This window comes from Lepidochelys kempii, chromosome 18, assembly GCF_965140265.1.
Source record: "Lepidochelys kempii isolate rLepKem1 chromosome 18, rLepKem1.hap2, whole genome shotgun sequence".
NCBI classification, from domain to species: Eukaryota; Metazoa; Chordata; order Testudines; family Cheloniidae; genus Lepidochelys; species Lepidochelys kempii.
In genome coordinates, this window is record NC_133273.1 from 12428938 (window position 1) to 12449287 (window position 20350).

The following is a 20350-nucleotide window of genomic DNA, read 5'->3' on the forward strand; positions in this document are numbered from 1 at the left end:
ATTACCTTCGCTAGGGCAGCCTGGGAAGTAAGGAGGTGTACAAAGGAAGGTCTTTAGTTAGTAATTAATTTAGGGCAAGCTTGGAGAGCTTGCAGATAATCACCCAAATCACGTCAAGGTATATGCAGGAGGTGGTCAGGGACAACTAACACACTACACCCTCCCCCAAGGAGAATGCCTTCAAGTGTATGAGGCATTTTATTAGTTGTCAGAATGGTCTTCATTCCTGACCTTATGTTTCACAAAATCTAGACCCAGTTCAAGTGAAAGGGCTCAGACCCCTACCACTGAGACACTGGTGTGCTGTAGCCTTGGATAAGTTATTCTGGCTCTGATTTTTCAGGAGTGCGAAGCACCCACAACTCCTAACTGAAATCAACAGGCACCGCAGTTAGTCAAATATTCCTGGAAATCTGGCTTTAACCTCTGACAATGTGAGGATTAGCCTTTACATAGCATTTGTCAACCACTAATAGTTTAGGCAATCTTCAAGAAATCACTGATTCAGCTTCTCCTTCTCAGCTCAAACCCCCCTGAGATAAAATGATCTCATACTGCTGGACCTGCCAAGTTTTGCTGTGAAGAAAATACAGTGAGAACTCTCAAGTGGTTGATAATTTCACATTGATAATAGGCCATTACCAAAGGATGAATAAGAGCTATTCACTGTTACTCCAAAGCAGGTTTCTTCAGAATTTACTGAAGTAGCTCATGAAGATTTTGTATCGAGCTAGGCAGGACAGACACGGAGAATTTTTTTTCCCCCAATTCATTTTTATTTTGGTTTCCAATTTTAACCGCATTGATACAGGAATAATTCATGCAAAATGTATCATCTTAAATACAGCAGAGAGAAAACTCACTGTTCAGAGGATTTTGAAGAGTTCCATCAACTCAACACAAAAAAATACCAGGAAAAAAAAATACTAAATTAGCAGCAATAAAATAAAGTGCATTTAGCCAAACTTCTTTAATATGAGCCTGGAGGAGTCTGTTCTTGCAATCCATATTCTCATACACAAGAGTTGATCACTCCCCATAGGAGGCAGAGGCGAACTATCTGTGTAGTATATAGCAACAGTGTGAACTCTTCCACCAGTCTGTATTAAAGGAGTTCAGTTGTATTTTGCTTTAGTTTAAGAAGAATCAAATTAATTGGCAATTATGTTTAACTTTGATTCTGTTAATATAACATGCATAAGGCAATCTTCTCCAGACTCTAGTGGCTAGGGTTAGATATTCTTAAGGACATTTTTCTGCCTGTGTTAGCAATTTTGCTTTAAAAAAGGTTCAAGAAATTCTTACCCCTCACTCTACAGGCCAGATTTCACTGCCATGGTGAGAACGCCCAAGTCACCAAAAATCTCTGAAGAAAGCATTAGCAGTATCAACTCAATAGCAAGATACCCTGTTTCACTTCTACCAACCTCGAAAGGGGGTTCAAAGACCACAATATAGTGTGGTGTGTCCGATTTGAAGCCTATGCCACTTATCAAATTACCTCCTGAAGTCTGCACAAAGACCTGGCCACTGGAGCCGTGAACGTCCCAGAAAGTCACATCAGCACTTTCCAGAGTCCCCATGTAGCACAGCATTATCCTTCCTGCACTCAGGAAGAAAATTTCCTACTGCAGCAGAGATCTGCTTATTGTTTTGACTCATCAGCAAACCATACAGCCTACTGTCATGCTGGATTAGCAGCCCTGCAGTCTGAAGGCTGGAGTTTATCAGCAGGACATGCTGAGGCTGCCTCTTCTTACATATACACTAACAACAATGACCTGGAGAAACCATCTGCAAAGGCAAGAATTCAGTCTCTTTGCCTATTCAGTCTTTGACCTCAGGAGCAAGTTACTGCAAGCAACTGTGATGTGAACACACATTCTTTAGGAAACAGACTAAATTATTCCCATTCCCCAGAGGCTATGGAAGAGCCATCAGAAGGCCATGACTTTCCAGTTTGAGTTGGATTCAAACCAGCAAGCTAGAAGTGAAACATTCCATTATCCCATAGCTAATCTCCTGGCAGGATCTATTCTCCTCCCTTCCATCCCAAAATGCAACTGACTTGCTTCTTGTGACAAGAATTTAACAGAACTCTCAGTCTACCAACACTCTGTGCTAATCCACGGGAAAATCCCAAATCCTAGTACTTGGAGGTTAAAATAACCTAACTGGCTTAATGCTACTTCACTATTTATCCTCCCTCAGACACCGGATAACATCTCCCTCCTCCTTTCTGGGACTAGACGAGAAGTACGCTGGTTACTGGCACATGGGTATCGACATCTGTACTTGAGCAAGAAATCATTCTAAGCCTGTTGATACCATTTTCAAGCATTGTCAATATGACAAACTCCCTTCACTCTTTCTAAACTCAGCTGGGACCTCCTTAGAGTTAGCCCACAGGGACTCATTCTGGATTCTTTGGAGACATCTCTGACTTCTGGAGACATACCAGGGGAAAAAGACACCCTATCAGGTGCATAAGCATCTTCCCCACGTGAAGAAAGCTTCCTAATAAACATGGGGGTGGGGGTGAGAGAGAGAAAGAAGAGAACTTGATCCTATTGAAGTCAGTGGGAGTTTTACCCCCAGTTTTCAATGGTAACAGTGTCAGGCCCACATTAATTCTGAACATATTCAGAATTAAACTGGTTTTGGAGTTTGCCCTAAATGCAATCTGATCTGTTTATAAATAAAGAACAGCTTAGAAAGTTATGGCGACCCATTGCTTCCCCGGCATGGAATTTCCACACCAATACACATCTCCTTGGCTCCATATGAGCTGCACTGGATCAGCCCATCTTCATTCTGTTGTCTACTTTTAAAAAAAAAAAAAAACAACCCCAAACTGAATCACATTAATGCAGACAGTAACATCCTACGGAAGCTCTACATGAAGCAAGATCTCCTACAGCTTGTAATCTACCCAGTCCTAAAGGCCATGTAGTGATGATAATGGAATTCCAGAAGCCTGCATCCCAAAACACACACTCTGAAAAAACACATTTGTCTATATACTTCATAAAGTAGCTATTCACACACTGCCAACTGGCCCATCTCAGATCCTGTTTATCTTCCTCAATAAGATACCAATTTACTTAGTCACCAAATGCAACTGCTCATTCCACTAACTCCACAATAACTAAACGACGACAGCCAGTTTTGTCTCTGTCATGATTTGTCTCTCAAGTAACACAGGGCTAGGCAAAGAGCTTTCTTCAACTGAAGAGCTTGCAGGAGGAAGATGCCCCAAACCCAAAAAGACCAGGAGAAGAAACTTACTACAGCAGGATCCTAACCCCCAACCGAAAAAAGATTTGTTTTCCGCTCCTGGGTCTTATCATTTGCACGGACACTTCTCCATGGAAAGAAAGAGAGCAGCAAGTCTCTCTCCTGTTGTATTGCAGTTGAAGAGTAATTGAGAAGTGTGGGTAGGTCTCTGCACGGGCTGTTAGTGATGGGGCCTCTAGATGCATGGGTGGGGGGCGGGGGGAGAGAAATGGTCTGTGTTTAGATGACTAGCTGCTTTTCACACACATCTGATCTTGTGACTTTGTACCTCAAAGGATTATCAAGATCCATCTTTATCTATTAAGGTGGTAATTCATCAAGGGAGAAGTTTTGTTAGAATAAATCTGAACTTGATAAACTTTGGTGACTAGTGAGACGTTTAAAAAAAAAAAAAAAAAAAAAAACCTGGACAACTACCATACTTCATTCTGCATTACAAAAGCCCCCTGTAAGTGTATGAAGCAGAAGTTCCTCCTAATCTCTGTGGCAGGTGAGAAGAGTTATAAATGTGTGTTGAGAGGTTGGACATGATACGGAAAAGCAGAATCCCATTGTTCACATGGTGATAGACCACGCAACAACTTGCTTTCGCTCATCCTCCTTAGCGATTCCATCATACACCATGTTCTCTGCAGCGGTTAAGAGAGCACTGAAGGGAAATGTTTTTTTGCCTTCCCACATTATCTGCTCTGCTGCAGGTACTGATGTGTGAACATGTTGAGTTCACTGTCCAGCCAGCCTGCTTTATTCCTGCAAGAAGGAAGAAAAAAGTCTCAGTTAGGCCTACGCATTGAAGTTAGTTAACATTCACTGCTTACTCTAGTCTGAAAAGGGATGAAAGAGATGCATGAATGGCAAAGAATTGAGAGAGCTGCCACAGAGTCCCATGACTAGGTGCCTCTACTCTAGGCCAGGGAGGTGGCATGGACAGTGAGCTATAAGTTTTGGGGTTCAAACCAAAATCCTAGTTGCAAGTTTAAAAAGTGGTCTTATTCTCTGTTTGTGGGAATGGAACATTTGAGAGGGGAGCTCCCTGCCCATCTGGAATGAAGGTGAACATCAGAAACTCGTATGCCCTGCAATAAGGAGGAGAAAGGCCATGTGTCTGATTCGAGGAGATATGAGTGGTCCTGAAGGACCTTGTAGGACCCATAATTTTCTTGGGTTTGTGATGATCCTGACCAGATCTAGAGTCAGAAAGAAATGGTGAAGTCCCAGATATCAGGCTAGTGCCAGATGACTAAAAATGTCTGGCAGCGTAGAAAAAATATATAAATAAAATCAGTTTTTCCTACAGAAGGAAGGAAGGGGCTGAAGGTAACAACCCCACTGCTACCCAAGCTCCAGGAACGTCCTGGAACCCTCTCTTCTTACAGGCTGAATGAAGGAAATGCCATCTGTACAAAAGCAAGTAACAGATCTATGTACAGAAGCAACGTAAGATCTGGTCCCTTAGGAACACACACTGACTACTTGGAAGATACAGAGATCAATGACCATGTTTACTTCACTTCCAAGCAGGAGTGAGTTGATGCTACAGTAAGGCACATTCTAACCTGAACAGTCCAGGGAAGTCTTTACATTACATGTAATTGTGACTCCACTAAAGATGACACAGTTTACAGACTGTTCTCCATGAATTTGCTGTCAGGAAGCAAAGATCTCACCTGAGCAGTTTTGCTTTGCTCTGCAATGAGTCCAAGATTTCAATTTTTTTATTCATGGCAGCAATTTCCTGCTCAAGATTCTCCCGTGTGACATCCACCTGCTGACACAAGTGAGCAAATGTCCCAGCAAGCTCCCTAGAAAATGGAGAAAGGAGGGAAGAGAGAAGAGATCAAACTCAAAAGGTATTTACACTGTGCAAAGATTTGATTATACCACCTCCAGAAAGCCTAGCTTGACGCTTTCTTCCCATTCCAGCTTCAGAACATTTCAGTCAGCGGGCAACAGGGAACTTACTGCAAATTCTGGACAGTGGCACAGGAACTTCAGAATCTGATATTCCTGAAGAGTTAGTGCTCATGTTTAAAAGCATCTGGTTACTATGACGACAGGTGCTTTAGAAATACATGTGATAAAAGTTTCAATCCATGCTCATCCATCACTGTGCATTTTTAGACCTGGAGTACAGACTACGTACAACAGACCTGTCATGCGGTAACCAGGGTGACAGCTGGCCTTACGTGGCTTAATGGAGAGTACCTTGAAAATAGTGTTATTTAAAAGATTAGATCAGAGGTGGGCAAACTATGGCCCGCGGGACCATCCTGCCCGGCCCCTGAGCTCCTGGCCCAGGAGACTAGCCCCCAGCCCCTCCCCTGTTCCCCCTTTCCCCCCAGCCTCACCTTGCCACTGGCACAGTGCTCTGGGCAGTGGGGCTGCGAGCTCCTGGGGAAGTGCAGCTGGCTCCAGCCGGACGGCACTGCTGTAGTGCAGCCAGCCACCGGTGCTCCAGGCAACGCGGTAAGGGGGCAGGGAGTGGGATTGGATAGAGGGCAGGGAAGTTCGGGGGGTGGTCAGGGGCTGGATAAGGGTCGGGACGGTCAGAAGGCAGGGAACAGGGGGGTTGAATGGGGGCAGGGGTTCTGGGGGCAGTCAGGAAGGAGAGGAGGGGTTAGATGGGGTGGCGGGAGGCAGCCGGGGTGGGGGTTCCGGGAGGCAGTCAGGAAGGAGGCGGGGGGGTGCAGGGGCAGTCAGGGGAAGAGAGAGCAGGGGGGCTGGATGGGGCAGGGGTCCGGGGGGTGGGCCCGTCAGCGAACAGGGGGTGTTGAATGGGCAGGAGTCCCGGAGGCAGCACTTCCCCTAACCGGCCCTCCCTCCATACAATTTCTGAAACCCAATGCGGCTTTCAGGGCAACAGGTTTGCCCGCCCCTGGACTAGATGAACTGAGGGAACTCACTGTTGGACTTGGTGGCTGCAGTTGGAGCCTGTGTAGCTGACAATGAGCTGCAGTTTCTCACTCGCATACTCCACAAACTGGCGTTTGAAGGCTCGCTCCTTCGCTTTCATAGTCCAAGTGAGGCGCTCATATACATAAAGGAGCCCGTAAAGGCCAAAGGAGAGAGCAATCAGTCTCCAGCCCACAGCCTTCCAGACCTGCAATAAGCACAGTACAAAGGTGGCATAAGTCATCAGCCAAGAATAATGCTAACTTCTTACAATGGAACAGAAAACACTTGAAAAAGGTCCATAAGCGTAAGGGATCCCTTTCCTGTTCACCATATCCCTGGCTCTGAAGTGTAGGCAAGTAAGCAAGAGCCTTCTTAAAGAGATCTTCCATATCTAGACAGTGTGCTATATGGACTAGGGCCTTGGACTCTAGTTGGTGCACAGCAAATCCTCCTCGAGCAACTTCAGCCAAGTCTCCGGACTTCTAATTTTGGATGCCAGGCTTGAGGCACGTAGAGCTTATTTTCGAAGGAGCTAAGCACCCACAACTCCAAATCAATGGGAGCTGTGGGCACTCAGCACCTCAGGGGAGAGAGAGAAAAAAAAAAAACCAGCCCAAAATGTCTGAAGTTGGGAATCCCAAAAATAGAAGTACACAAAATCAGAGACGGATTGTGAAAGTTTCAGTCTCAACCTCTGTTTTAGTTTCCCCATCACTGAAATGGGAATAATACTTAGTTACCACCCATGCTCAGAAGAGTAGTGGTTAATGTTTGTAATGTGCTTTGAAAGTGTTATTTTATCTTCTTAACAACCCTGAATCCACCCCCAAACTTCAAGTGCAATAAGTTCAGTGGATCTCTCCCTTTTGATATTCCTTGGGATACAACACTTCACTCTGGGCTCCATGACGGACGAATATCACATCAGCCACTGACTGAAGCCTGCAGTCTAAATAACTTTCCAAATCAACAGCACAGCTAGCTCTGTACAGACAATTGTTTCTCAGAGATTTTCAACCCACCACTCCACCAATCACGAGGATCCCCATGGAAGTTCTGGAAGTCAGTGATGCCAATCCAGTCACCATAGACACCATGAGCTCTTCCTGGGTCATAGAACCCTGGGGTAGGGGAGGCAGACTGGGATTCGCTGGGGTTAAAGGTAAAGGACGTTGAATCTAATTAGAAGGGAAAAAGAAAAAAAAGCCGCAGATAAAAAGGAGAACGCAAGCCACAGCTGTTTCTTTCAGAGCTTTGACAGTCACTGAAGTCTTCAGTGAAACCCAATATCTACTATTGACCCACTGAACATTTAATGAGAGGTCCTACCTGGTCATTATAGCCCATCAAGGCCCGGCGACTGTTCTTTGGTCCCAAAAACCTATTCACAAGCATTGTCCATCCAAGAGAAAAATGGAATTCAACGTCCTCCTGGAAGTCGGCACAAAGCTTGTCACAGTTCAGGTCATAGCTGAGTGCGAAGCATTGTCGGGGGATCAGCATGTCTATCTGACCCCGTAGAGACACTGGGAGAAGGGGCTTTAAACCATCTGCAGATGAGAAATGGGAGAGGATAGGAAAAGTGTCAGCATAATTGAGAAGTACGAATGGGCTTGACTAGAATCAATCAGGCTCTCTGTTCTGTGCTTACCTTGTTTATCAGTTAATTGGTTTTTCTTTTAAAAAAAAACAAAAACAAAAAAACCGAACCCAAACCTGACCCAGAACAACTGGCAGGATCTGAAATTTATTATGACCAAATATGGCACTAAGGTCCCCAGAGCAGTCATTCTCCAATTTTCCATGTTATAGACCACTTTGTGAGAGATCTTTCTGTGGACCCTTCCCTTGCCACTTCTCTACTCTTTCCCCCGCCCACTTCCCCACAGTTACCTAGAGCAGAGGTTCTCAAACAGTGGTCCGCGAGCTCCATTCAGGTGGTCCGCGGATAGTTCCCTCTAATCTATAGACCACTGCAGTCTATGATCCATAGTCAGAGAATCTCTGTCATACAGACATTGCCAGAGGCATTGTTTACCCCTCTCTATCAATTATATAAATTAGCACATGCTCCAACATTAAAAGAGGCAAATGCATCAAATCTCCACCATTTGGTTTTATTTAACACAAATGGCCACTTTATTTGCCCTGACCACACTAAACCATAAACCATGTTTCATAAAATAATTTTGAAACTGCTCCAAGAAAAGTATGGTTCCTGCCAGCTGTGGGCGGGAGCTTTGCTAAAGCAACTGGCAAAAAGCCCCTGAAGTGGGACTAACTGAAAGTACTGTAAATTATGCATGTCACAGTATCAAACCTTTTTGCGGTAACATGGAGAAGATTCCTATTCCTGCAATGAGGTCTCGTCCAGAGCATCTTGTCACAGCAAGATCTGCAAGCTTTTTAGTTAGTAGTACCACTGCATTTTTGCTGCATAAGCCTCATCAAAAGTTCTATTGTTTTTGAAATTTCAATAGAACAAACTGCTCCCAGACAGAGGAGGTGGGTGTGAAGTTTCAATCTAGAATGAGTTTCATGACATGGAAAACCCCTGAAAACAGGTATTTAAGAAGAACCATGTAGACACTCTGAACTAGTGTCTCACTAAACAAGGCACTATTAAGTGAGAAGTTGAAACCAGTTCATCAGCCCTCACAGCCAATCTAAACCTGCATGGACACAATGGCCATGCTAGACTTATTCCCGTGTGTCTGCAGTAAGAGCTGGTTCTTTACATGCTGTACTGACCAATCATTTCTTGTTGCATGGTTTGCAAGGAAGCAGCGATGGCATTAGAGCATCGATCTGACATGTTACGGCCCAAACCCTCCTCAATGTGTCGATGTAGTTCCTGAAACAGACAAAAAATAGAGGCTGACATTGAAGCAAATCCAGACACAAGATACATCCCTGTCCAGACTGCTCATTAACTGCAGGTGCTAGAATCTCTCAAAACAGGCAATTCTTCAAAATAGGAACCATAAATTCTGTCCACCCCCAATCCTGCCATCTGTTAAAAGTAGTTCAGTATTGCAAGAGGGAAGTGAGGAGGCAAAGAAGAATAGAACTGACCATATGCCCTCTGCTTTGGTGAAAATGCTGCTTACATTTGATCCACACAATTCAAAGTGAAACAAGATACTAAGGCAACCAGTGCCTTACTGTCATGCCCTACAATTAAATACTATATACTTTTATACCAGTCTTTTACTACTAGGTTAGTCTGGAAAGCCCCAGTTCCTTTTCTGGGATGTAATGAAACCCTCAAAGCACAAGAGATAAATATGAACAAACAATTTCCACACTACAAAGACCTGCGCACTTGAAAGTTAAGTATTTTAAACAGGTGGTGCAATTACTGAGCAAGAAAGAAAATTGTTTAGATGGTTGGTCCAACATGTTAAAAGCCAGTGTTGTTACTCACATTCTTGTAAACTTTGATGACAACTGGAGATGGGTGGAAATCCATCTGGTAGTCATCTACCAACACTGAGAGCCGCCTAATCTCTTCAGCCATTGCATTCGACACCTGAAAGCACAACCATATAGTGTATGTACAGGGTTATCTGGAACACTAGCAGAGAAAACTCAAGACTATTCCCACGACAGCTGAAAAAAATCTGTTAGAAAAATTGATTTGCTAATAAGCACTAACACAGATAAACCAGTTGTCCCTACAGCAATAAGTCTCCACCATGTATGTTTCAGCAGAACCCCTGTGACTTCAGTGCTTATTTAGTCTGTTGTGTTTTCTCAGCTCCTAATCCGCCTCTCATCTTCTAGTCAACCCTTCACACCTTTCCTTTCATCCCTCGGATTGTTCTCTAGGCCAAAGAAGCACCTGTTCCTTACCTGTCGTTCTACTTCTTCTGTGATCTGTTTTATTTTCACCTTGTAGTCTTGAGTGAGCAGCTCCAGCTGTTTGTCAATAAAACCCAAGCGCTCCTGTCGTTCCTCTCGCATCTCCAGGCAGTAAACCCTGAGAAAAGAAGGTGCCTATCAGAAAGTAGCATCAGCACATCTCTGATCCACAAGCTAAATGGAATCCCAGAGGTAAGACATTTGGAGGGAGCAGAGATTCTCTTTCCCAGGGACAGGCAGTAACAATATCTAAGACATGTTATACACAAGTAGCATACAGGAGAGATAGGAGGTTTCTCCATAATTATACATTAGATGCAGGTGTAATGGTACATGTCCTCCGGTCCCCAGAAATTTTGTATGCTATATTGTGATTTTAAAAGCAAAGGCCTGATACTCATGTTTCCCAGACTCCCTCCCAGAAATATTCAGTGCAAGCTTCAGCCTTGTGTGCACTGAGTCTCTGCAGCTGCTCACCTCTGCTCCTGGGCAGCAATATGCAGAGAATCCATGATGAGGCGAACATCTTCAGCAATCTGCTTGGCTCTTACTGTGTGTTGCTCAAACTTTGTTTTCACTGCAGACTGTGAGATACATTCCTGTGTACACAGAGGCAGCCATCAGAAAATCAACAGCGACCCGAGGCATTAACATAGACCTCTCTCCTGCATCATTTACTGTCAAGATGCAGCATCAGCTTAAAGTTACAGACTCCATTCTTTCCCCCCCCCCCAGACGACTGTGACTCAAATAGTAGCTTGGTACAAATGATGGTGCTTACCTCAAATCTTCTCTCGAAGTTTTGAAACTCAAACATTCTTACTTGAAATCCTTCTGCCAATGCTCCACCTAGGATGACACAAGGTCACCAGGGCAAGTTTACAGAAAGCGAACAGAGAATTTGAAGCACCAGCAGGAAAGGCAGAAACATCTCTGGGGCTGGTTCTACTGACCTGCCAGATACCTTCTTGTTTAACTTTGGCTTCTTTTCCCTCCCTCACTTTTTAGTTAAATCACCAATTGATGATTTGGGATAAGACAATCTCTACCTTCCCACACAAATAAAATGAAAGACAGAGCTAGTAGTTTTCCTACCTCCTTCTGGCATCCCTTGAGCTTTCTGAATCCTGGCATTTAGCACTTCCTTCGCTGACACAAAGAAGATGCGGTCCCCAGCCTGTGCTCGATCCACCACACCCAGCTCATCCACTAGAAAACTGGTGCAGCGCTCCATGTGCTGTCGACGGACCTGAAGGATAAACCCACACACACACACATTGTTTTGAAGTCTGCTTGATAGTCCATGCCATTGCATGCAACTGATCAGGCAACCAGATGCCCCCTGCAGGCCCTATGTAGCAATACCAGTCTACAATAAAAATATTTTGCTCTTTTATGGCTCCTTTGTGGGTCTCAAAGCACTTTTCATATATTAAGCCTCACAAACCCCTATGGGATAGTTGAATACTCTAACTATTTTACAAATACATAAACTGAGGGACGAAGACACGAAGTGACCAGTCCCAGGTCCCCAAAAATGTCAGTTACAACAGGACCTCAGAAGTTCTGCATTCCAGATCCTTGCTGAAACCATTAGACCATATTTTCTCCAGCCCTTTTTCCAGATGACTCCTCAGCAAAGTCCAAACTGTAGGAGAATCACCCTCTATTACCACTAGCCACGCCTCTGCTCCTAGAACGGAGACTCCCAGTTTGAGCGAACACCAATTTAAATACAGCACAAACCTCTTCCATGTATTCAGGTTCTGAAGCTGATGCATCCCAGCGGTTATTCAGGATAAATATGTTGGGGCAAGACAGACGCTCATTCACTTTGTGGAAGAACTGCTTCTCCTGGTCAAAGAAATCCCATATCAATATGCAAAGCGTTGGAGCATTTACCCCAAACCAGCAAGCCTTTACAAGTGGGATTCGAGTTACCGTTTGCATCAGCGTGGACTCCGAGTTTGCCACTAACACAAATACATCAGCATCCAGACAAAACTTGTCAATCCAGCTGTCCAGCTCCGTGGTTACATCAATGCCAGGGCTACAGAAAACAGAAACAGACCTCACTAGAGCTATGAAACTTCAAAACCACAAGCAGACAGACATTCTCCGAAGGAGAAGCAGCATGTTACATTTCCTTACAAAAGAGGCTTTCAAAAGGTGTAGCTTCTCAGCATAGCTAATGTCCATGCTTGGGCTACCTTGTGTTCTGGGGCTGCTTAGTTCAGGAAATTAAAGGAATGATGAAATGGCACTCTATTTGCACTTCTCAGCTCTGCTTCCAGGTCACTTCATGGCGGAGTCTCTGCATGGGAAGAGTGAAATCTCTCACCTGTCCATAAGCACCAGGTCATCCTTTAAGAGAGGACATTTGGAATTGGGCCACATCACACTGACCAGGCTGCCAGCATTCAGAAATTCATTTTGATGGAGAGCATGAGCCAGTTGGTTGACTGTCTGTCGAAGGGAAGGGAGGGAGGAAAGATCAACAGGAGTATGTTATTAAATGTCTGATAATTATTCTACCATTTATCTCCCCGCCCTGAAATATTCACAGACAAGAATAAGTCAAGACCCAAACGAGAGTCATTTTCTCCCTTTACTAAAAAAGGGGCTTCCCCATAGAACTGCACAGGTGTCCCTGCTGAGAAAGGTCTCCACCTATTAGGAACTACTCAAGGGCAGGATTCCTTGCACACATTACTGAGATTACATTTACCAAGAGAAAATTCCTTTCTGAAATCTCTTAGATTAGGACAAAGTCCATCTTCATCAACATATACTAATTAGGAGCTTACCTTGACACTCCTCTTCTCCTCTGAGCCTTCAGTAAGTAGGAACGCATCATGACCATCTGTCCCCTCCACACGCAGGAAACAATTAGTGGTGTGTCCAATCCCTGAGGGAAGGACTTTATCCCACAGCATGGCATTTATCACTGTACTTTTTCCATTGCTTGTCCTGGGGTTAAATGCAGAATGGTTCATTATGTTCCCAAGGCACAGCTGTGCTCTTTGCATATTACAGCCACTCAAATCTCACGTCCCAACCAGCTCCAGAAAGCATTCAGCCGTATATTAGAAGCGTTCTATCAGTATAGGAATACTGAAATACTACACCAGAAGAGCACTCCTAATGTGGATGTTTCGTTCAGCATAGATTATTCTATCTCCCCATAGCTAAACAAGCCATACCACTAATGATGCAGTTTTTCTGGTGTGTCTGAGTGTATTCTTGGGGCTTCTGCTGGCACAGATATGTTGATGGGAGATCACACCTCTTCACACTGTCAGAACTGTGCCAGAAGCAGCCCCTCAGTGTAAACGTGACCGTAACGTATTAGTTGCCATATGCAACTTGCTGGTGAATCAGTACTAAAGGTTTACTCTGTTATTTCCTTATTTTAAAATTTCTTCTAAACAGAGTGAGGGATTCAAAATGAAAGTGAGAGAGTACCAATGATGATCAGACTTTTCCATTTCAGGGTCTGGACAGTTTGTGTTCCTATAAATACTTTTCACTGGCCATGATCCTAAAGATCCCAGTTGCTTCATTGAGAAGAGTCCGGGCAACACAAGTATCCGACTCACCTGCCAAAAAAAGCCACTTTCATGTGTCGCCGTGCCAGCACCTCACTAATGCCACTGACTTTTGACAGGTATCCTTTGACCTCCAATACCTGCTCTTCTGTGGTGACAGGGTCAAGTTCCACATTCCTGTGTGTTTCTAAAATGCAAATAAATTGTTCCCCTGAATTTCAGAAGTAATTTATCAACAGCACCTGGTCAAAATGAATCTGAATGAATCTAATCTAATTCTCTGGAGTGTAGTTATATATTTATTTGCGTGGCAGTCAGACCCTGTTGTTTGAGGGCCACACAAACAAGTACACCTTGCCTATGCCCTGAAGCCTGTTTCACTGGCTGTTGAACAGTGCCCCTCTCTCTATCTCTAAGGGTTGTCATGTAAAAAAGTGCCTTGAACAGCACATAGCTGACATTTCACACCCCAAAGATCCTTAAATACACTGCTGTGCATTTCTTAATCTGTTAATGCCAGAAGTTGGCACATGTGATATACACATGTTGCCAGAAATGAGATGTCAGGACCATAAGAACCAAAGGATTAAAGACAGAAAAAACCCAATGCAGCCTAGTACAAGACTAATTTCCTTATTATTATTATTTTTTTAATATCAGTTCAACGATGACTATAATTTGGGATCAACTTTAACATTCAGAAGCCTGTACCTTTATCCAAATTTGATGCAATTTCATCTCTTCTATACATACGTATACAGGTCTAGTGATCGCATTTAATCTAGCATTTTTTGTGTGACAAACTGAAACAAACAAAGCACTACTCTACACATGATGGTGGGTTACTCCGGGATACAGCTTACCTTCCAGGAATGTGGAACTCTCCTGGATATATGCAGCCAACTGTTCAAAGATGCCATTGATTTTCTTCTTTGCAGTGACAAAATGTTTGAGTGGAGAAGCATTTACCTCGGCCATGTGTCTTTTATCCTTCTTTACAGCAACTATGGACTTGGAGCGAGTGAACAACAGGGACATTGCGCTGTGGGGAGGGGGGGAAGGGAGGAAATCTAATAAGATACAATTCCTTAAACACTAATTCCTCCCCAACTAATGTGTCTATGGCCCAAACAGCTAAAAAAAATAGCTAACATGTTTTAAAGAACACCCTGTTACAAAGAGGCTATATATTTCACAAACAAAAGTGTCTGAGTAGCAGATCAATATGAATCATGCTGGTGATTGCCACCCAGATTTCCTGTATGGACAATTTAGATTTTAAAATCTAAATCTGATTGCAATTTTTGCTTCACATGGTATTTAAGCCCCCAATCAACGGTCATGGAGAAACTCACAGAATACATGATGGAACGATCAGCTACAGCCATCTACTCCAGAGCAAGGAATTGAATCCAGGCCTGCCACTTACCATGCTAATAACCTAGCCACTTCCTTCCTTCCCCTTTTTCTAATCTCTAGTTCCTTCTAATATAGATAAAGTGAGAAAAAAGCATTGGGAGTCAAAAAAAAAAAAAGTTACTTCACATTTATGTTTGCAGTATTGTTGTAGCTATGTTGTTCCCAAGATATTAGAGAGAGAACGTAGGTGAGGTAATGTCTTTTAGTAGACCAACTTCTGTTGGTGAGAGAGACAAGCTCTGTGTAAGCTTGAAAGCTTGTCTCTTTCACCAACATAAGTTGGTCCACTAAAAGATATTACCTCACCCACCGTGTGTCTCTTGAAATTTATAGCATTTTACTTTTTTAGAGTACTTCCAAATGTTAGAGAATATTTCACAGGGATGTTGAAGAAGTGTTGTATCCCGATTGTACTGATGAGGAAACTGAGGCAAAAAGATGAAGGGACTCCAAAAATAGAACATAGTTCTTGGCTCCCTGCCATGTGCTCCAAGTCACTCCATTACACATGCTGCCTCTGGAGCACAGCATCAAGCATGCTGCAAAAACACTGAACTTCAGTCTCAGAAAGCAATGACAGTGCATTGGTGAAGTTCCCTATAGCACCAGAACAATCATTACTGCAGTCCACCATAAGAATAGCCATACTGGGTCAGACTGACGCCAGGTGCTTCAAGGGAATGGACAGAAATGAAGGACAAAAGGCATCACCCCCAAGATTCCTAAAAGTGCTTCTAAATAAACATCTCAGAAAAGTTACTTTAACAGCCCACCCTAGTGCCCCTACATCCAACTGTGTTGCAACATGAACGAGTCTAAGCCCTTCGGAGGAACGCTTATGGAAAGAGGGAAGTATCCTTTTTGATTAACACTATGCGGAAGCATGTAGCCCATTACATCAAGAGCTCATACAGAGACATCCATAATGAAGTGCTGTAGGAGCACCTCAGCCTCCATCCCTTCTGCTTTTCATGAACCAACCCTTCTCCACCCAGTGACTCTGCCCCTCCCTGGGCGGGGGGATCGGGCAAGCCTAGCTTACTTTCAGGATTAGTGTTAAATTTTCACAAGCCAGGCATGGTCAGCTCCCTCTGTCCTGTGTGCCAATGAGTGTTTTCCACAGTGCTCCCTCCTCTGAGTGGGGTTCAGTCTGGCAGCTCCTGGGGCGATGTGGATCCAGCCTGTCCCAGTCAGGGGAGGAGAAGGAGCAAGATCAGATGGTGCACACAGACCCAGGAGGGTTAGGGGTGAGTGGCTGTCAGGGAAGGCAACCCATGGTCTTGCACGCATGAGTGTGCACAGGGGTAGATGTGGGTATTACATACCCTGACCCCACCATGCGCTCTGGGCAGGCACACCCAGCGCACACACCTTGAAGCAATGTGCCTCGTACACCAGAGTGTACACACCCCGACCCCACCCTCCCCAGTGCCCTGCACATAGTGTCTATCCCGAGCCCGTGAGCCATGTACACCTGAGTAGGCACACAATAATCCCGCCCTACTTGTGCCCTGCACAGTATGCACACCCAGAACCGGCGTGCCACGCGCACGTGAGTGTGCACAGCCTGACCCGGCCCTACTTGTGCCCTGCACAGTATGCACACCCAAAGCCCACGTGCCATGCACATTTGCGTGTGCACAGCCTGACCCAGCCCTACTAGTGCCCTGCACAGTATGCACACCCAGAGCCCGCGTGCCATGCACATTTGAGTGTGCACAGCCTGACCCAGCCCTACTTGTGCCCTGCACAGTATGCACACCCAGAGCCCGCGTGCCACATGCACGTGAGTGTGCACAGCCTGACCCAGCCCTACTAGTGCCCTGCACAGTATGCACACCCAGAGCCCGCGTGCCACACGCACGTGAGTGTGCACAGCCTGACCCGGCCCTACTAGTGCCCTGCACAGTATTCACACCCAAAGCCCGCGTGCCACACGCATGTGAGTGTGCACAGCCTGACCCGGCCCTACTTGTGCCCTGCACAGTATGCACACCCAAAGCCCGCGTGCCACACGCATGTGAGTGTGCACAGCCTGACCCGGCCCTACTTGTGCCCTGCACAGTATGCACACCCAAAGCCCGCGTGCCACACGCATGTGAGTGTGCACAGCCTGACCCGGCCCTACTAGTGCCCTGCACAGTATGCACACCCAAAGCCCGCGTGCCACACGCATGTGAGTGTGCACAGCCTGACCCGGCCCTACTAGTGCCCTGCACAGTATGCACACCCAGAACCGGCGTGCCATGCACATGTGAGTGTGCACAGCCTGACCCGGCCCTACTAGTGCCCTGCACAGTATGCACACCCAAAGCCCGCGTGCCACACGCATGTGAGTGTGCACAGCCTGACCCGGCCCTACTAGTGCCCTGCACAGTATGCACACCCAGAACCCGCGTGCCACGCGCATGTGAGTGTGCACACCCCCCGTGCCCTGCACATAGGAGGTCTATCCCGAGCCTGCGAGCCATGTACACGTGAGTGCGCACACACCCTGACCCGGCCCTCTCCCCTCGCCCTGCACACGAGGGGGCCCGCAGGGCCTTGTCGGCGATCGGCGGAGGGGACCCAGCCCCCCCAGCTGCCCCCCGAGCTCGGCCTGCTGCCGTTACCCGGGCCTCGCTTCTGCGCCGCCGCCTCGCCCCCCAGCTGCCCCTGCGCGGGGCCCGGCCGCCGCCCGGTTCCCCCGGCCTCTCACCTTCACCTTCCCCTTCCCTCCCGCACAGCCGCCATGACGCCCCCAGCATCATCATCAGGGAGCGCCAGGCTACGGGCGTCATCACACCGGCGCGACTGGCGGGAGCGCGACGGCCGCTGCCTCACGGGGAGCGCCTCCAGGCGGCTCCGACGGGTCGCTTCCCCCTCCCCCCAGTGCATTGTGGGAGGGGTAGTCCAGGCTCTCCCCTTTCCCAAGGCCTCATGGGAGCGGTAGTTTGAGGCCCTCGCTTTAGCCCAATGCCTCGTGGGAGTTGTAGTTTGAGGCCCTCGCTTTAGCCCAATGCCTCATGGGAGTTGTAGTCCTCAGAGGTTGACCTTCCCCCTCCTGCTCTTTACCTGGGCAGTGGGAGCTGGTGGGAGCAGCAGCAGCATCAGGGTGCTGGGAGGAGATTCATTTCTGCAGCCCCAGGGGCACTGTGATGCTGGGCAGACAGGGGCATGGTGCCAGCCCGCGGGAGCTATGCCTGCTGTCCTGGGCATAATCCAGCCCCGCGTCACCCGCCGGTGCCAAGGGCACTGCCCGCTGAGCTCCGCCCCGTCAAACTGCAGCTGTACTGGCCAGAGGTGCAGGGATGGGGGGAGATAGCTCAGTGGTTTGAGCATTGGCCTGCTAAACCCAGGGTTGTGAGTTCAATCCTTGAGGGGGCCATTTAGGGATCTGGGGCAAAAATTGGGGCTTGGTCCTGCTTTGAGCAGGGGGTGGGACTAGATGACCTCCTGAGGTCCCTTCCAACCCTGATATTCTATGATTCTAGGTGCAACTGCTGGAGAAGCAGCAGCAGACCCAGGCCACCAAGTCCAGGTGGCAGTGGGCAGGCTCAGGTAGGAATGTCCCCACCTGGAGGCGTAGCTGAGCAGCAAGCTGGGCTGAAACCCCAGGGTTGTATCCTCAGCTGTAGTCCTGAAAGGTGAAAGAGGAAGCCCAGCTGAAGAAGAAATGCTGGCTGAAACATGTAGAGAAAAGGGCCTTCTGGGTAGGGTTGCCAGCTTTCAAATGGCACAAAACGGAACACCCTAGCTCTGCCCCCCCCCCCCCATCCCGCTCACTACATTCCCCTGCTCTCTGTGGCTCGCTCTCCCCCACCCTCACTCACTTTCACTGGGCTGAGGCAGGGGCTTTGGGTGTGAGAGGAGGTAAAGGCTCTGGCTGGGGGGTGGGGCTGAGAGATTCAGAGTGTGGGAGGGGGCTGTGGGTTGAGGCAGGGGGTTGGGGTTCAGGAGGGGGCTCTGGGTTTGTGGGGGGACTCAGGGCTGGGGCAGGAGGTTGGGGTGCAGGAGGGGGTATGGGTTCTGAGCTGGGGTGCAGGCTCTGGGCTGCGGTCAGGGATGAGGTCTTTGGGGTGCAGGAGGGGTCTTAGGGCTGGGGCGTGGGCTTCCCTCAGGTGGCTCCTGGTCAGCGGCGCAGCAGGGCTAAGGCAGGCTGCCTGCCTTTCCTGACACCCTGTTGCACGCACCCCGGAAGCAGCCAGCAGGTCTGACGCTCCACAGGCACCGCCCCACCAGCTTGGGCCCCCCCCCACCTAGGAGCCAGACCTGCTGGCCACTTCCAGAGCGCAGCACGGAGCCAGAACAGATAGGGACTAGCCTGCCTTAGCACTGCAGTGTCAGCAGTGCTGACCGGAGCCGCCAGGGTCCCTTTTCAAATGGGTGTTCCAGTCGAAAACTGGACACCTGGACACCTTGCTTCTGGGAAGCTGTGTTGGAGGTGTGGTTCGTCCTCTGTTCCTCACCAGGACCAGCCCTGACACCTCCAGCACCAGCATTTTATTCCAATTATTTTATTAAACAAAATGTCTGAGCCTCCACTAACCTAGGCTGGACTCAAACCAGTAACCCAATGATTGAAAGCCTCCATAGTCCAATGCCAATCCCCCCAATCTCTGGGAAGCGGTCACAATAACCCTCTTACACCAGCACTCTCTTAGGTAGTTATACTGAGAGATCAATTTCTTTTGTTTCCTTCTGGAATTTTTTAAAGACCGTTGCTTTTCAAAAGAGTAACATTAGGGGGCCGTTCTTGAAATATTTAACTGAGATCCTCTGCTGCAAGAGAAGCATAGGGCATACAGTCAAAATACAGTAATCAAATAGAACGTCTGGAAATACTTCATTGTGACAGACATGTACTACGAAATTTGAATCTTCACCCAAGCCCTGGACAGGAGACTATTATTAATTAGGTATTTTTTCTTCTTTACAACATGAAAATGATTTATAAGGGTCACCATTTTCCAGAACAATATTCTAATATTTTTTAAAAGTATCTGGTTTGGTAAGTATTACAGCTCCCCAGCATTGTAGCACATGAACACCTCATGAGAATGAATGCATTTATTACAAACACCCACATGAGGGGAGAAGAATAATTATTGTGCCTTACTTCCCACATCTGTAAAACAGCAAAGAGATGAGTCTTGGGATTTATCGAAGGTCACATAGCAGGCCCATAGCAGAGCCAGGCCTTGAACGCAGACTATCTGTCCTGATCTTTAACTGCAAGCATCTGCTTTACCAGTTACTGTAGATAACCCTGATATACTGGGGATCCACCAAGTTATGTGTTCTGTCATTAATTATATGAAGTCTGCCTCTCCCATACAATTTAAATA

General features: G+C 46.8%; 1 protein-coding gene across 3 annotated transcripts; it reads right to left on the minus strand.

The window, feature by feature from the left end:
• Positions 1 to 1877: 1877 nt before the first annotated feature.
• On the minus strand, positions 1878 to 17887 carry MFN2 (mitofusin 2). Of its 3 annotated transcripts, XM_073316319.1 has the most exons (19): positions 17722 to 17887; positions 16066 to 16204; positions 14468 to 14646; positions 13656 to 13791; positions 12864 to 13026; positions 12398 to 12522; positions 11998 to 12106; positions 11803 to 11910; positions 11152 to 11305; positions 10838 to 10905; positions 10534 to 10655; positions 10048 to 10174; positions 9620 to 9724; positions 8944 to 9046; positions 7522 to 7742; positions 7215 to 7370; positions 6201 to 6397; positions 4965 to 5099; positions 1878 to 4047 (listed from the first exon to the last, which is right to left on the minus strand). In XM_073316319.1, the coding sequence occupies exons 3-19, from the start codon at positions 14640 to 14642 to the stop codon at positions 3978 to 3980; spliced, it is 2274 nt and encodes a 757-aa protein (XP_073172420.1). In that variant the 5' UTR covers positions 14643 to 14646; positions 16066 to 16204; positions 17722 to 17887; the 3' UTR covers positions 1878 to 3977. The 3 variants fall into 3 exon arrangements, with proteins under 3 accessions (XP_073172420.1, XP_073172421.1, XP_073172419.1); XM_073316320.1 differs by lacking the exon at positions 7215 to 7370; XM_073316318.1 differs by having other exon boundaries at positions 11803 to 12106.
• Positions 17888 to 20350: the final 2463 nt, after the last annotated feature.

What these genes read in the sequence shown, in the direction of transcription:
- MFN2 (XM_073316318.1), bottom strand. Translation starts at nt 14,642, where the DNA reads ATGTCCCTGTTGTTCACTCGCTCCAAGTCCATAGTTGCTGTAAAGAAG. An exon ending in GAGTTCCACATTCCTGGAAG is followed by an intron (nt 13,792 to 14,467) that starts GTAAGCTGTATC and finishes TTTGCATTTTAG; the next exon opens with AAACACACAGGAATGTGGAA. An exon ending in ACTTCGAGAGAAGATTTGAG is followed by an intron (nt 10,656 to 10,837) that starts GTAAGCACCATC and finishes CTGTGTACACAG; the next exon opens with GAATGTATCTCACAGTCTGC.